Source organism: Eucyclogobius newberryi, unplaced genomic scaffold (genome assembly GCF_026437365.1).
Source record: "Eucyclogobius newberryi isolate DKJ021-1_F unplaced genomic scaffold, fEucNew1.0.hap1 SCAF_9, whole genome shotgun sequence".
Lineage (NCBI taxonomy): Eukaryota > Metazoa > Chordata > Actinopteri > Gobiiformes > Gobiidae > Eucyclogobius > Eucyclogobius newberryi.
This window is the reverse complement of record NW_027316532.1, coordinates 20,929,153-20,946,064: the sequence shown is the minus strand read 5'-3', so window position 1 is coordinate 20,946,064 and position 16,912 is coordinate 20,929,153. Positions and strand designations below refer to the sequence as shown.

At 48.0% G+C, this 16,912-nt stretch overlaps 1 protein-coding gene across 1 annotated transcript; it reads right to left on the bottom strand.

The window, feature by feature from the left end:
- Window positions 1-2,171: 2,171 nt before the first annotated feature.
- Window positions 2,172-14,604, bottom strand: gtpbp3 (GTP binding protein 3, mitochondrial). The gene is made up of 12 exons (XM_072439233.1): window positions 14,523-14,604; window positions 14,380-14,453; window positions 13,234-13,493; window positions 11,949-12,035; window positions 10,976-11,058; window positions 10,306-10,425; window positions 6,834-6,906; window positions 5,886-6,029; window positions 5,437-5,602; window positions 4,791-4,918; window positions 3,435-3,609; window positions 2,172-2,769 (listed from the first exon to the last, which is right to left on the bottom strand). Exons 2-12 carry the CDS (start codon window positions 14,436-14,438, stop codon window positions 2,538-2,540), a joined length of 1,527 nt encoding a protein of 508 aa, XP_072295334.1. The 5' UTR covers window positions 14,439-14,453; window positions 14,523-14,604; the 3' UTR covers window positions 2,172-2,537.
- Between the last annotated feature and the right edge of the window lie 2,308 nt (window positions 14,605-16,912).

Genomic DNA, 16,912 nt, shown 5'->3' with positions numbered 1-16,912 from the left:
AACAGCTTAAAACATGTTTTAAAGACAACTGAAGAAAGAATTGTCGCTATAGCTCTAGGTGCTCTTTCAGCCGAACACGAGCAGTTTTTCGTTACATTGCGCTCTAGGGAAAAAAAAGCTTTCTGGGCCGCAAGATTTCTTTGGCTGCAGTACCAATGGAGTGGCCAATGGGGAGTCTGCGACATGCTGCGGCTAACCATACCCTATCCAGATATTATAATGGATCCATGCTCCACCTCCAGCCTCACCCTCCAGGCTCCACCTCCAGCCTCACCCTCCAGGCTCCACCTCCAGCCTCACCCTCCAGGCTCCACCTCCAGTCTTACCCTCCAGCCTCACCCTCCAAGCTCCACCTCCAGGCTCCACCTCCAGCCTCACCCTCCAGGCTCCACCTCCAGCCTCACCCTCCGGTCTCACCCTCCAGGCTCCACCTCCAGCCTCACCCTACAGGCTCCACCTCCAGCCTCACCCTACAGGCTCCACCTCCAGCCTCACCCTCCAGGCTCCACCTCCAGCCTCACCCTCCAGGCTCCACCTCCAGGCTCACCCTCCAGGCTCTACCTCTAGCCTCACCCTCCAGGCTCCACCTCCAGTCTCACCCTCCAGGCTCCACCTCTAGCCTCACCCTCCAGGCTCACCCTACAGGCTCCACCTCCAGCCTCACCCTCCAGGCTCCACCTCCAGGCTCACCCTCCAGGCTCCACCTCTAGCCTCACCCTCCAGGCTCACCCTCCAGGCTCCACCTCTAGCCTCACCCTCCAGGCTCACCCTCCAGGCTCCACCTCTAGCCTCACCCTCCAGGCTCACCCTACAGGCTCCACCTCCAGCCTCACCCTCCAGGCTCCACCTCCAGGCTCACCCTCCAGGCTCCACCTCTAGCCTCACCCTCCAGGCTCACCCTCCAGGCTCCACCTCTAGCCTCACCCTCCAGGCTCCACCTCCAGTCTCACCCTCCAGGCTCCACCTCTAGCCTCACCCTCCAGACTCACCCTACAGGCTCCACCTCCAGCCTCACCCTACAGGCTCCACCTCCAGGCTCCACCTCCAGGCTTACCCTCCAGGCTCCACCTCTAGCCTCACCCTCCAGGCTCCACCTCCAGTCTCACCCTACAGGCTCCACCTCCAGCCTCACCCTACAGGCTCCACCTCTAGCCTCACCCTCCAGGCTCCACCTCCAGGCTCACCCTCCAGGCTCCACCTCTAGCCTCACCCTCCAGGCTCCACCTCCAGGCTCACCCTACAGGCTCCACCTCCAGCCTCACCCTACAGGCTCCACCTCCAGGCTCACCCTACAGGCTCCACCTCCAGGCTCACCCTCCAGGCTCCACCTCTAGCCTCACCCTCCAGGCTCCACCTCCAGTCTCACCCTCCAGGCTCCACTTCCAGCCTCACCCTACAGGTTCCACCTCCAGGCTCACCCTACAGGCTCCACCTCCAGGCTCCACCTCCAGGCTCACCCTCCAGGCTCCACCTCTAGCCTCACCCTCCAGCCTCACCCTACAGGCTCCACCTCTAGCCTCACCCTCCAGGCTCCACCTCCAGGCTCACCCTACAGGCTCCACCTCCAGCCTCACCCTACAGACTCCACCTCCAGCCTCACCCTACAGGCTCCACCTCTAGCCTCACCCTCCAGGCTCCACCTCCAGTCTCACCCTCCAGGCTCCACTTCCAGCCTCACCCTACAGGCTCCACTTCCAGGCTCACCCTACAGGCTCCACCTCCAGGCTCCACCTCCAGGCTCACCCTCCAGGCTCCACCTCTAGCCTCACCCTCCAGCCTCACCCTACAGGCTCCACCTCTAGCCTCACCCTCCAGGCTCCACCTCCAGGCTCACCCTACAGGCTCCACCTCCAGCCTCACCCTACAGGCTCCACCTCCAGGCTCACCCTCCAGGCTCCACCTCTAGCCTCACCCTCCAGGCTCCACCTCCAGTCTCACCCTCCAGGCTCCACTTCCAGCCTCACCCTACAGGCTCCACCTCCAGGCTCACCCTCCAGGCTCCACCTCTAGCCTCACCCTCCAGGCTCCACCTCCACCTCCAGGCTCACCCTACAGGCTCCACCTCCAGCCTCACCCTACAGGCTCCACCTCCAGGTTCCTCAAGTAAATCTCCCATTCACTTTTCCCACCAACTTTATTCAACAGAAATAACGATAATAACTGCTTGCTCGCTGGGTTCTCATGAGATACACAGCTATAATTTCATTAAGAATCCGTTTCTGAAACTTTTATCACTTTTATCACAAACTAGAAACAGCTAGATGAGAGCTGATTGGCTGTGCAAGGGTGGTCCACCCCGCTTCGCTTTTCCATCTGAAAAACAGTTCTAAAGCAGAGCGAGTGTGTATGAGACAAGTAGCGACGGGCCAAAGGGTTTGTGGACGATGGGCACGTCCTACACAGAGACATCCTTTCCCCACCAACGTTTGAAAATCAGGTTCACCAGCTTTAATGTGTGATTAAAGCGATTGAACTATTGAACTATGGACCAGGGCTGTCGAGTTCTTGCTTCACATATGAAATGATGCATCAGCAGATCATTTGCCGATGCAGAAGTCTTTGAAGATGATATCCAGAATCTCCTCGGGCCCGACCCGCCCGGTGATGCGACCCAGGCCGGTGAGGGCGAGGCGGACGCCCTCAGCGGCCAGCGCCAGGTCCGAGTCGCGGTAGTGCCGGAACTGTCGGAGAGCGGAAACGCACTGCTGGAGGTGAGCTCGGTGCCGCGCCTGGGTCAGGGACGGGCCGCCGGACAAGGGGTCGCCGCACCTGGCAGAAGTGGACACAAGAGGGCACTGGTGAAGGGTACATTTATCATCACAATCCCCTGTGTATCTCAGTCACTTTCATTCCTGTCACGGTGAATTTGAGGAATTGTGACATCCAAAATTTTTAAATTTTGGTCAATTTTCTGAATTTAAAAACATCAAACAAAAACACAAGAAACGGAGCAAGACCAGAGAGAACACAAGAGCCAAAAACAAACATAACGGATTTTCCGGATTATAAATTGCACTTTTTTTCATAGTTTTGGCCGGGGTGCGACTTATACTCCAGAGCGACTTATATGTGATATTATTCATTATTTTCACACTGACAACCACAAGAGGGCACTCTAGGCTCTAAGCGACGCAGAAGAAGAATCTGCACTTCCTCTACCTCTGGAGTTTATGGAGTTGTTTAGAAGTGACACCGAGGAATAAGAAATACTTTTTTGGCTGGTGCGACTTATACTCCGGAAAATACGGTACAAAAGACAGAAAGAAGACGTCCAAAGAAAATGAAAATCTAAAACATATAAAATGGGTCATGGATGATTTGTTTATGATCATACTTTTATCAATACCATTAAACACACACAAACTGTTGAGTCTGAGATGAAACAGGATGAATTCCCCTGATAAACGTGTCAAACTCATCTGATTGGCACTCACAGACGCTTGACGACGAGCTGCAGCTCCGTGACGAGCTCCTGCAGACCTTCTCCAGTGTGACACGAGACGCAGCGCACGGCGGGAGGAGGCGTCCACGAGCTCAGGTCCGAGCGCAACCTCCGTCTCCTCGGCGACGGGAGCAGGTCCAGTTTGTTCAGCACCACCAGGCACCGCTCTGGGGACACGCAACGACATCAACATTACCTCCTCCTGCGCGCTTTTTATCGTTATTATACGCCTGGATGTAAGGTTTTGTTCATCTAACTACACAAAAGGAACGTTATATCTGTGCTATGTTTATTTTTAGGTCAAACAGAACACCAGCTGGTCACGGTTACATTTTGGATAATTTTCCCTTTTTGTTAAATCACTAAATGACATAAATTGTTAGGCAAATCAGAATTAAATGCAACTTAGGATACTTAGACTATTTATTGAAGGGAAAGATAAGATAAGACACAGATAATAATAAAAATAAACCCCAGAAAAGGCCCTGTACATTGGCAGAGATTGGTGAGTGTGACGTCAACAAGACAGAGCAAACCTGAGTGCAATGTGCGCCGTCTACTGGTGGCAGACGGGGCTGACTGAGTCAAAATAGCAGTTGAACCAAGTTATTATTTCAGTTTTTACAGTCTTTTTGGGGCTGGAGGTTTGGTGAATTTATAGTTGTTTCTTTTTTTAAAGCTAAAGTAAATTAAATACACGACAAGGCAAAAACACTGTTGTTTAGTGTAAATATGTTTGAGCTCAAATTAGATGGAGAACTCACGTGAACCCAAACATATCGACTTATTTAGAGTGCAACACAGATTATTATCATCATTTGAATGGTCTCCTACTTTGTGTCTAATGTTCCCCTTTTAACACTGCAAAATAAAAGACGTCCAGCACTTACAGAGATGAAGCGGGTTTGGGAGAGAAGAATTAGCATGGATACTGATTTTTAAAATTATTTTAGCATGAGGACCAGAGTTTCAGGACACATTTTGCAGAGTGTACAGTTGACCGCAATATTTTATTGTATTATATGTTTTTAATTAATTGTGTTAAATGTATGCAGTATTTAATCCTTAATATTATTTGTTGATTTTCTTTACAGAACAGAAGCTTTGTGGCGGAGACCAGACTTGGCTCCATCTTATGCAAAATCCGACCCAGGATGAAATCGCAGTCGGGGAGGATGGAGTTTTGTCCTGAAAAAGACTTCTTAAACTACTGTATCTGCAATTCTGTGAGGGAGAAAAACTGATTCCGCAAATGTACATGTGAGATGGATCCAAAATGGACACTGAGGGCGTTCTCTATTAAGCCGCCCTGTTTGTTTGTTTGTTTGTTTGTGTGTCCGTGTCCCACCGCTGTGACCGTCGTCCTGGGAGGGCAGAACTTCGCTGAGGTGTCGCTGGAGGAAGGATGCCGTGGACTGGTCTGAGGGGATCTGAGCGCAGTCCACCACCACCAGCGTCACATCGGCCTGCTCCACCCTGAGGGGAGAACGCCACCGTCAGAAGGTTTAGTGAGAAGCTCTGAAGCCGGAACGCATCTGGAAAAGTCCATCAGACGCCGAATGAAGAAGGAGCGGTGAAAAAACTAAACCCTATTATCCAGTTATGAATGGATCCTGTCAGAAGTAAAAGGAACAATGGACTTCGTTTAAGAAGTGGAAGCAGCCGCGAGTCCAGAGCCGTTTATTTCAACCTGAAGCATTTCCCTCTTTATTATGCAACCTCCCATGACCATTTATCCCACGTATTTATAGCGCTAACACAAACAGCGGCGGCCCGGCAGACACTGTGAGAATATATCACTTTGTACATGGGAAATGCAGTGAATTATTTCTTCCTTTGTTTGTGAAAGGATCCTTCATGCTGCCTGGTGTGTTAATGAATGTACTCGAGCTGGGAACACGTGGAGACGGTAAAAATACTTCACTGACGTACTGCGCATTTCCCTGCGGCCCACAAGAGCATGTGGTCAGGTCTGTGGAGAGGCGTGCTCGTACCTCTCTCGAGCGCGGCGGACGCCCTCTCTTTCCACCAGGTCGGAGCTGTCCCGGAGCCCGGCCGTGTCGCTCAGAACCACGGGGAAACCGCCGATGTCCAGCGCCGTCTCCACCACGTCCCGCGTGGTGCCCGCGATGGGAGACACGATGGCGGCCGGTCTCTGGCCTGTCCACGTCACCATGGATATAAAGTGGAGCAGGAGGAGAGAGCAGATCTTTAGTAAGAATATGTTCTGTTTGTTTATGAAAATGCATTTTTATGCTGTTATTGACCTCTAAACAGGCTGTTGTACCATTACTTTGGAGACCATTTTTTTTGTCAACAATGGTGTCTAGACAGCTCACTTCACCTCAGTCGTTACGTTTCCCATGCCAGGATATATACTACATGAATATGATATATAAATATATATGAATAAAGCCTTGTCTGGTGTGTGATGGCGTCTCACACAGAGTGTTGAGGAGGCTGCTTTTCCCAGCGTTGGTGGCTCCAGCGATCACCACGTGCACGCCGCTGCGCAACCGCTCCCCGCGCCGCTCGTCCTGGAGGTGGCGCTCTACCTCAGACTGAAGCTCAGATACAGAGCGGTCCACTGTGAGGAGAGAGGAGCCGAGGGAAGAGGATGTGACCAAGGTTAGTGTCCTTCACTTTCTTGGCCTTGTAAAAAGCCTTTGTAGGACGAGGCCTGAACTTTGAAGTGTGAGTCTGTCTGGACAGAACTGGGTCATGGCCCGGTCTGTGATACTGAAGACAAAGTCTGTGAATGATGCACCACCAACACAGAAGGAGTATATTTATGTTTGGGCTGCAATATGCAAAGTAACAAGTCACGATAATGAGTCTACTGGTTTAGTCAGACCACAATAACATTTTAAGGTTATAACATATAAAGTAAAAAGACAATACATTTATACATTCAATCTAAATACTAAATACATAAATATCAGAGGTTGTGTCCTCAGGAAGTCTGTTTAAACAAATATAGATGTTTTCCATGAGAGTAATTCACCCTCTGAGCCACCACAACAAACAAGGGCTAAAGCTTTAGTGTGTCAAATGTGCCCATCTGTGTGGCAGTGCCAGCAGGAGTGGGGCATCCCATAATAACAACACGCTCACATGCACAGGGCCCATGGGAAACTCCACTAGCACGAGCGCTGCTGCCGCTGTGAGTGGCAAGGCAGGCCGGCTTTGAAGGAGTGCCTCCTGCTTCCTTTAGGAAATACTTTGTGGAGCGTTTGGATGGAGCTGCTCCTCCTGCAGTGAGAGCAGCTCACACGACCCTCACATGAAGATCCAAACAGGAAAGTATCCTTTCCTCAGAGAGACCACAGCCTGAAGCTCCAGGGACGACTGACCACGACTTTTTACATTTGAGCCACACATGCCCACTCACCCTGGTCCAGGACCCCTTCCTCCATCAGCTCGTCTTCACTGAAGTCTATAAAGGCCTCGACATGTGCCAGGCACTAAAGGAACAGAACAAGAGGGTTTTTAAGTCTTATTGTTTATGCCACATGTGACAGGAAGTCCAGGTGTACATCTTCAGCACATACATCATCCTATTGACAATACATGATCTGCACAGAACAATGGAACAGGAGCACAATGGAAACATACAAGTCCAGTCAGAGGCAGAGCTCTCACAGTCACAGCTCCATCATTCATCAGGAGGAAATAAACCCTCCCACACTTTAGGAACATTATCAGCAAAATCATATCATATCATATTATATTATAAACCATCAAACTGTAAGAGTGACACACAATAAACAGAATAAGACGTGGATCATTTATCAGACATTTTTAAATCCTCCTGAAGTGACATGAAAACACAGGCGTGTTTCTGCTTCACAAAAGCAGGAAGATTTCCACATCTTAATTAGTGTTCTTGTTATAAAAGTGGAAGCCGTGTGTTTGAGATTACATTGTTTGTGTATTTGTGTATTTGAGATTACATTGTTGTCTCACAACTTTAACCTGAACGTTGTAGTTAAGATGCTGGATCTGATTCTGCTTCACACAGATTTCACATTTCTCTGGGGGAAATGCCTGGAAAATGATGCGTACATGTAAATAATGTGAGCGGGAGTAGAGCAGGCCTTGGCCCGGCTCCAGTGAAGCGGTCATGTGTGGTCAGTGAAGCATCATGTGGTCATGTGTGGTCAGTGAAGCGGCCGTGTGTGGTCAGTGAAGCGGTCATGTGTGGTCAGTGAAGCATCATGTGGTCATGTGTGGTCAGTGAAGCGGCCGTGTGTGGTCAGTGAAGCGGTCATGTGTGGTCAGTAAAGCATCATGTGGTCATGTGTGGTCAGTGAAGCGGCCGTGTGTGGTCAATGAAGCATCATGTGGTCATGTGTGGTCAGTGAAGCGGCCGTGTGTGGTCAGTGAAGCGGTCATGTGTGGTCAGTGAAGCATCATGTGGTCATGTGTGGTCAGTGAAGCGGCCATGTGTGGTCAGTGAAGCATCATGTGGTCATGTGTGGTCAGTGAAGCGGTCGAGTGTAGTCAGTGAAGCGGTCGAGTGTAGTCAGTGAAGCGGTCGTGTGTGGTCAGTGAAGCGGTCGTGTGTGGTCAGTGAAGCGGTCATGTGTGGTCAGTGAAGCGGTCGTGTGTGGTCAGTGAAGCGGTCGTGTGTGGTCAGTGAAGCGGTCATGTGTGGTCAGTGAAGCGGTCGTGTGTGGTCAGTGAAGCGGTCGTGTGTGGTCAGTGAACTGCAGTGAAGCCAAAGGCAGCAGAGTCAGAGGGGGACAGCAGCAAACACACATGATCTAGTGCTTTTCCATCTCCTTTGGGCACAAAAACAGTAGAAATGTCGTCTTATGATTGCATTTCTCGATGTATAATGTTGTTAAAAAAGGTTCACTATTATGTCCACTTGTTATGCAAATCTATGGAGATGGTTTGCTTCCTGACCTTTTATCCATTTTGACTGAACCATAAGGGCCAGAGTGACACCAAAGCTATGCCTGACCGTTTGGTGTTCTCCCTAAGACACCTCCTCCACTCGAGTCATTCGCTGCATTTTTATGGCTTTTATCTTTTCACAAACTCAAAATTCTCTTTTTACTGTGATAACGGCGGTGACTGTCTCTATTAAAATGATACACAATAATCCAGAAAAGCAAAGGGTGGATTCATTTGCAAGGACAAAATAAACGTGTTTTCTCATGATTAAATATATTTTTCACGTCTGAAAAACAGGAACATTATGTTTCAGGTTTTCCTTGATTTCCAGGACGTGTGGGACCCTGATGAATGTGTTCATAATGTCATCATTTCATATTCATCTAATGTTTTGCCACTTGCCTGTGAACTTTGCCTGTTTATTTCTTGCTTGTTTTGGCACTTTTCCATCCAGAACACCTTGTTATTCCTCATATTGACACGTGCTGAGCTGTCACATACTCCACTAAGATAATAGTAGGAAGCTGCTTCTCCCAGCACGATAACACATTAACTGTCCGGACAGCTGTGGAGGTCGACACAGGAGCAACGACAAGCATTGTTTTAGCTGTGAAAGTCCCGAGCCCAAAGCCCTGAGCCCTGAGCCCAGCACGGCAGAGAACAGCCCGTGTCCTCCCAAAAAACAAGCATTTCACACGACGACAGTCACAAAATGTGGCCTAGTTTCAATGCAATTCTTCTCAATAAATGTTTCTACAACAGGAGGAGATCCAGAGTCCAGAATGTTATAGTAGAGACGGACGATATGTTGAAACTAAATCAATCAAAAAAATAATAATTGAACATAAACAAAGTCAAATGCATGTCTTGATGGCACATGAACTCTTTATAACATCTGTTACTGTAAAAACTCACATCAACAATACTTCTGTCCATTTTGTACTTTCTGTATTTAAGACAAAGTGCATTTTATTTAAATTAAATTTATACTTTATCATGTTTTTAGTAGCCATTGTTAAAAGGGTCAAAAAGGCCTGGGAGCTTGAGGGTTCTTCAGGATCTTTGCTGTTCCTGCACTTTTCTGGACCAAGATGTCTGATGTTTTTCCTGGGATCTGCTGTAGCCACTCCTCCAGTTTGGGGGTCACTCCTCTCACCACTATGTCCGGTTGGTTCACCATTACCATTCGGTCTGTCTGTATCTGAAAGTCCCAGAGGACCTTGGCTCGGTCGTTCTCCACCACCTTTGGAGGTGTTTCCCACTTTGTCCTTGGGGTCTCCAGCCCGTACTCTGCAGATGGTTCTGTTCACTATGCCAGCCACCTGGTGATGGCGCTCCATGTAAGCTGTCCCTGAGAACATCTTGCACCCTGCAGTTATGTGCGGGATGGTCTCAGGGCCCCCTTTGCACAGCCTACACCTTGGGTCTTGTCTGGTGTGGTAGATCAGGCCCTGAACACGAGATCAATATCTGGTGTTCAGGGCCTGCTCCTGTGCTGCCATGATCAGGGCCTCTGTGCTGTCCAGGCCAGCTCTTTCTAGCCATCTCTTGGTAGGATTTCATGATATCAGCCACTTGTAGGGGCGTGTCCTCCCATGTAGGGGCGTGTCCTCCCATGTAGGGGCGTGTCCTCCCATGTAGGGGCGTGTCCTCCCATGTAGGGGCGTGTCCTCCCATGTAGGGGCGTGTCCTCCCATGATAGTCCCTCCAGCACCTCATCATCCTCTGTTCCCCAGTGTCTGAGACATTCACTGAGCACGTCATCTGTAGGAGCCTTGTCCTTGATGTACTTATGGATCTATGGATCTTGGATGTTTCGTTCAGGATAGTGGCTCTCACGCTCACTAGTCCCCGGCCTCCTTCATTATAGCGTGTAAAGTCTGTTGTAGTATGAGCTGCTTGGTGCAATTTGCCGTTAACTAATAAACTATATTCATCCTTAAATGTCTAATATGACCCACCCGTTTGAGTCTGTGGCTCCAGTCCTGGTAGAGGCGTCCCAGGTCTCCAGACATCTGCCTCAGGGCCTGTCTCCTCTGGGCCTCGGTCTCAGCATGGATCAGGTCCCCCAGAGCCTCCACCTGCAGACACAGAACACACCACCATTCAATCTGCAAACGTGTGCGAAGGTCATGTCAATGTCATGATGAAGGTGAAGAGTTGCACTGTTGCCACACCGATGGACAACTCAAAGCAAATATAATATGGTAAATGTAAGTGTTTTATTGCAAAAAAAGAAAAGAAAAACAAACCGCCTAAATGTGATTTACGCGCCTCTCCACAGATCTGACCTGTAAGTGTGGCTGGTGGTGTCATCTGCTTACAATACATCTCCATGTATACAAGCAGTTAGTGGCCAAACCACGAGCTGGTCTGTGATTGGCCGAGAGTGTGATGACGTCATCTTTGTGCTGAGTGTTTAACCTGTAATAACCTTGATCCGGACACTTCTAACACCATGACACTCTGACCGCGTCGCTGACCTGAGCCGGCCCTCATCTGACCCTCTGACCTGAGCCAGGCCCTCATCTGAACCTCTGACCTGAGCCGGGCCCTCGTCTGACCCTCTGACCTGAGTCGGCCCTCATCTGACCTCGTTAACGTGTTTGTGTTGTTGTTGCCGTGACAAACCTCCGTCAGGCCGAGTTTCCCCGCTTGGAAGGCCCTCCGTGTGAACTCGCCCGCTTCAGCCGGCCTCATGCCAGGCACATTTCCTGCAGCGCATACATGGCACAGATCAGGCTAAAGCCACAGGAGGGTCAGGGGTTAGGGGTCAGGGGTCAGGGGTCAGGGTTTACATCAGCACGAGACAAAAGCATCAGCTCGAGCAGAGAAAACACGCTCCACTGCGACGGGTTAAACAGGTTCAGCTTTTCATTGTGCTTAAAATCATTTTTCACGTCTCATTAGGACAAAGTGACAAGAGCAGCAGGAGCCAAATGGACCCGGGGCCAAACCACGTCTTTCCTTTATGAAAGAACTTTAACATCTCTTATTTATCATGTCATCAGAGTCATCAGTGTTTCATGACAAAGCGTGACTGCCCTCTAGTGGTTGAACTGCATTAAATTAAACTAAAGCTGTGGAGTTCTAATAGTAATATTCAGTCCAGACTGAAACATGAACTGATTTCATACAAGAATCCAGTGCATTTCAGAACATGATTGTCGAGGTCTAAAATAGCAAGATTGTTGATGTTTGCAGTGGAAATTATGTCAATTAAATCATTGAAGTCTTTGAAATGCACTAATTGTGACCGTTCTAATCATCGCAATTTAAATTTGATCAAGATAAATTTTGCTGTTCTGGAAAACCGTAGTTGAATTAATCCTTTCTGACATTTGATTTGCCTAAAGCTGCTTCTTGTTGCATTTAAAAGGCGTAATGGATGATTTATTTCCTCGTGGCGTGGACTGCCGATTAGCGCGCTAATAAACAAACGCACTTGTAGTCGCAAGGCTGTTGTGCACGTCCGCACGGGGGGAGTGCGCATGTGCACTTCCGCTTCCTTTCTCAAATCGGTGATAAATCGTCCATTACGCTTTTAAAGCTCGATTATCGTTCTGATTTGGCGCAGTATCGTATCCAACGGTTCAGTTTTTACCTAAAGCTTGTAGAACTGCAGCGACCACTGCAGGACCGCCGTGAATGTGGAACTCTGCGCTGTCCTCTCCAGTGAAGCTGTGAGGCCCTGGGGAGAAACACAGGTGTGAGGGCCCGGGGGAGAAACACAGGTGTGAGGGCCCGGGGGAGAAACACAGGTGTGAGGGCCCGGGGGAGAAACACAGGTGTGAGGGCCCGAGGGAGAAACACAGGTGTGAGGGCCCGGGGGAGAGACACAGGTGTGAGGGCCCGGGGGAGAAACACAGGTGTGAGGGCCCGGGGGAGAAACACAGGTGTGAGGGCCTGAGGGAGAAACACAGGTGTGAGGGCCCGGGGGAGAAACACAGGTGTGAGAGCCCTGGGGAGAAACACAGGTGTGAGGGCCCGGGGGAGAAACACAGCTGTGAGGCCCTGGGGAGAAACACAGGTGTGAGAGCCCTGGGGAGAAACACAGCTGTGAGGGCCCGGGGGAGAAACACAGGTGTGAGGGCCCGGGGGAGAAACACAGGTGTGAGGGCCCTGGGGAGAAACACAGCTGTGAGGGCCCTGGGGAGAAACACAGGTGTGAGGGCCCGGGGGGAGAAACACAGCTGTGAGGGCCCGGGGGGAGAAACACAGGTGTGAGGGCCCGGTGGAAGAAACACAGGTGTGAGGGCCCAGGGGAGAAACACAGCTGTGAGGGCCCTGGGGAGAAACAAAGGTGTGAGGGCCCAGGGGAGAAACACAGCTGTGAGGGCCCGGGAGAGAAACACAGGTGTGAGGGCCCGGGGGAGAAACACAGGTGTGAGGGCCCGGGGGAGAAACACAGGTGTGAGGGCCCGGGGGAGAAACACAGCTGTGAGGGCCCGGGGGGAGAAACACAGCTGTGAGGGCCCGGGGGAGAAACACAGCTGTGAGGGCCCGGGGGAGAAACACAGCTGTGAGGGCCCGGGGGGAGAAACACAGGTGTGAGGGCCTGGGGGTGAAACACAGGTGTGAGGGCCTGGGGGAGAACCACAGCTGTGAGGGGCCCGGGAGAGAAACACAGCTGTGATGGCCCGTTGGAGAAACACAGCTGTGAGGGCCCGGGGGAGAAACACAGCTATGAGGGCCCGGGGGAGAAACACAGGTGTGAGGGCCCGGGGGAGAAACACAGGTGTGAGGGCCCGGGGGAGAAACACAGGTATGAGGGCCCGGGGGAGAAACACAGGTATGAGGGCCCGGGGGAGAAACACAGGTGTGTAATATCTCTACAAATAGTTCTATCCATATAAAACCAGCTGAAAGGTCCAGTGTCTTGTGCCCACCTGGAAACCAGAGCACCAGCCCCCGGTCCAGGACCTCGGTGGCCCCTGGGTCGGTGATGCTGCGTAACAGTGCAGTCCGAGGAGGAGGAGGAGGTCCGTGCCCGAGTCCGGCCATGACCCTCAGAGCCGCGAGCGATGCCGGACCGCTGACCCGGACCACCGCGACGCCACATCTACCCTGACCCGACGACAAGGCGAAAATGGACCCGGCGTCGGTCAGTCCGTGTGTGAGCCCATCACGGGTACAAAGACATCTTCTACTGCAGAGAGAGGAAACACACACACACACAGACTAGAACAGTAAGAGACTGTCCAAGGTTCACTTTTGAAACACGTCCAGGGCTTTTGAGACGGAAACGTGAACTTGAGCCCTGAAGACACTTCCTGTTTGTGAGAGAGACCTTCAACTGTTACATCCAAGTCCAGCTGGTTTTATTTATGTCGTTTTAGAGGCTGAACATGACAAGGAAAACATTCAGAACATGTTTGTAGCGCTCTAAAAGTAAACTATTTGAGTTTGCACAGAAAATTATGTTAAATAAAATTCTAAAATTACAAAATGTGACTAGGAATGTCAGGATTATTCAGTGAACCAATAACTATGATTATTCAGGACACAATATAAATCGGCAAGAAGTACTAAAAAATAATAATTGTGAAAAAAAGTTAATTTTAAATCTCGCCGCTTATCTCACATTAACTTTACTTTATCACTCGTTAAGTTTGATTTCATAAAGCTCGTCACAGACTAGAAGAAAGTGATCTATCAGACTATTTTAATAAGAAAAAAATTATGATTTCATTGTTGTTTGGTCATGGGATCAATGATTGTGAGTAAAAGTTACATTTTGATCTTTGTTTGAACACATTTTCAACAATGAATCAGATCTAAATTCTAAATGTGAAATGTGAATTACATTATGTTCCACTTCACTTTTGCCTCTCTTTTCAATAATTAAAACATGTTCTACAGCAAAAGTCCATTCAATGAAGCACACAACAAAATCAACACTTAAGACAATTATTAACAGGCAATATTTACCTCCAGAGCAAAAAATACAAATAATCACCAGTAAATGTGCAGTTATGTTTAGGCTGTTGACAAGAATAAGGGTTTAAAACACTGTGACGCATGTAATAACAAACCTCGTGTCCAGCGCGTGGAGAGCAGCTTTCTGAAATCCACGATAAAATGACCCCAACATCTCAATAACGTCAATCTGTAAGAAAGAAAAACGATTATGACAACTGCCGATCACTCACTTAATTCAAAATGGATGTTTACAAACGTGAGCGCCGCCGTCGTGAAGAGTTTTACATAATTTTAAACCCTAAAAGTTGAATAATTCCTGTGTGAAGTTTGAAGATCACGGTCTAGTGTTTACATCGAGCACGAGTGGGGGCGTGGCTCCCTCTGCTGGTAGTGATTGGTCGGTGCTTCATTAAATAGCGATCCATTCGAGACGTTCATTGGTCAATCAAAACATGAACCCGCCTTCTGTGCGCCGATAAATTTGCCCTGTGTGGACATAATGTTTCCACGATCTTTAGGTTCCGCGAGGGAATAAATTAACAAACATATTTCAACGTAAATGATCCAAACAACAAACAAGTAGTTATGATAAGATTACACAATAAAATAGCATTATTATAATTATTAGTATTATTTAAAAATAGATATATGTTTCCGTTTTAGTAATTATTTTTATTTTGTATTCAAGAAAAACACTATTCAAATGTACAGACAAAGACAAAAAAAAAACATAAAAAAACTAAAAGATAATTTTAAAAAAGAGAGAAAAAAGAGAAAACAAGATTTGGCAAGACAAAATACTGATTGGTCAAAATTGAAAAGGCAAAGGCATCCAGATTCAAGAAATATAATTGCTTTTTTGATTAGACCAGATCAGCTCGATTCTTAGATCTACATTCGACTCTTCAATAGTTCTCGAAATGTGTGTGACATACTATTACTACACTTTTTATTACTTTAAATAGAATTTGATTAATATGTATGTATAACGTATAGGTGATATATGCACTTTTACTTTGCTTTTTGATCCTATATGTCTACTACTTTATTTAAGTAAAGAAAATAATGTGCAATCCTTGAGCAGGATTTTTTTTTAAATCAAATAATAATAATAATTCCAAAATATCACCTATTACAGACCAATCAATAATTCATTTAAAGCAACAATAGTAAGAAGTTAAAACACTGAAGCTTCAAAATACACACTCAAGTTCATTATTACAGGTATATTTGTCTTCTAAAATATATCCAATTCATTCATTACACAATACATTTTATTAGTCAAAAACACAATTCACACATCTAGAGTACAATCATTCAGCTGCTCAGAAGCTATTTATCATCTGTAAAATACTTCTACCACCAATATATTAGCCCTAAACCACTGCAGCCTGCACTGAACTGCAGCATCCTGACTCCCTGAGAACTTCAGCATCACCATGGCAATCTGCATCCACTGGCCCGGTCTTTTGTCACTCTCTGCGGCTGAAATTATGAATGGTGCACTCATCCATCTCTGGCAGCTGCTCCCTGTTCCGTGCAGCGAGGTGAGTCTGCAGAAATCCAGCTCACCGCGGCGACACAGACGACACATGACCGCGAGAGGGCGCTGCTGAGGCGAGAGGAGGAGTGAGGATGAGTAATGACGTCAGGCCCGAGGAGCGCGCTCTTAATCTTATACCGGGTCATTATCTCCGGAAAGTGTGGCAGCTGGGACTTCCAGGCGACCAGGCTCTGTCCCGGATGCCCTGGAGCTGGTCCTCGCCGGCAAAAGTGTCATAAATGCGATGAATGAAAAATAACCTTGATCAATGATACTTTAAACTGTATTATTTCATTTAAAGTGCATACGAAAGGTTCTCATTTGTATCCTTGTGTCCCTGTGGTAAATGTTTGTCGCAATTTTACATCAGTCAAGAAGCAATTTGTGAGGGAGAAAAGCGAAAATAAGCGTTGAAAATGACAGGAAGAGGAGCAGAGTTCTGAAACGGAACCCCTCTGTGATGTCATCAATATGTGACGTTACGTCCAAAATGCAGGGGCAATTTAAACGCAATGGACGCAACTTTCTGTTGGTTTGAACATCGATTTAAAGATCCCATATCATGCTATTTTTCCTCTTTCGTAGTCTATCCTAAGGGTATATTTGATAATAATAAGTGTTGCGCAAAACCCATAACATAATAGTTATAAAATATCACCCATACCTTGGACCCCTCACAAACACGGAAATGCACACGGCCAATAGTTCAACACATGATCAAAAAGGTGGATTACAGTGTGCAATAAAGCCATGATTTGTCCTTTTCATTAACAACACAACATCTAAAACAATGTCACAAGTAACTCCCCTTGTGTCCATTAACTTCACTTAAACCTATAAAATGTCCTCTAGCAGCACTAAAACACACTCATCTACTCATCCACGTGTTTCCAAAGGTTTCACACAGTTTCTCTCTGTCCGTCTCTCTTGTGCTGAGACAGAGTCATTCATTATGGATCATCTCCGGTCATTACAGTTATGTAAACGATATCGGACAATGAATGAAGTGATGAACAGCGATGTATGAAGTGAAGGTGAAGGTGAAGAAGATGAGTCACACTTCAGATCATCAGCGTCTTCTTCCACATATTACGTATTAAGCT

What these genes read in the sequence shown, in the direction of transcription:
- gtpbp3 (XM_072439233.1), bottom strand. Translation starts at nt 14,438, where the DNA reads ATGTTGGGGTCATTTTATCGTGGATTTCAGAAAGCTGCTCTCCACGCG. An exon ending in CTCCACGCGCTGGACACGAG is followed by an intron (nt 13,494 to 14,379) that starts GTTTGTTATTAC and finishes CTCTCTCTGCAG; the next exon opens with TAGAAGATGTCTTTGTACCC. An exon ending in GGAAACTCGGCCTGACGGAG is followed by an intron (nt 10,426 to 10,975) that starts GTTTGTCACGGC and finishes CTGTGTCTGCAG; the next exon opens with GTGGAGGCTCTGGGGGACCT.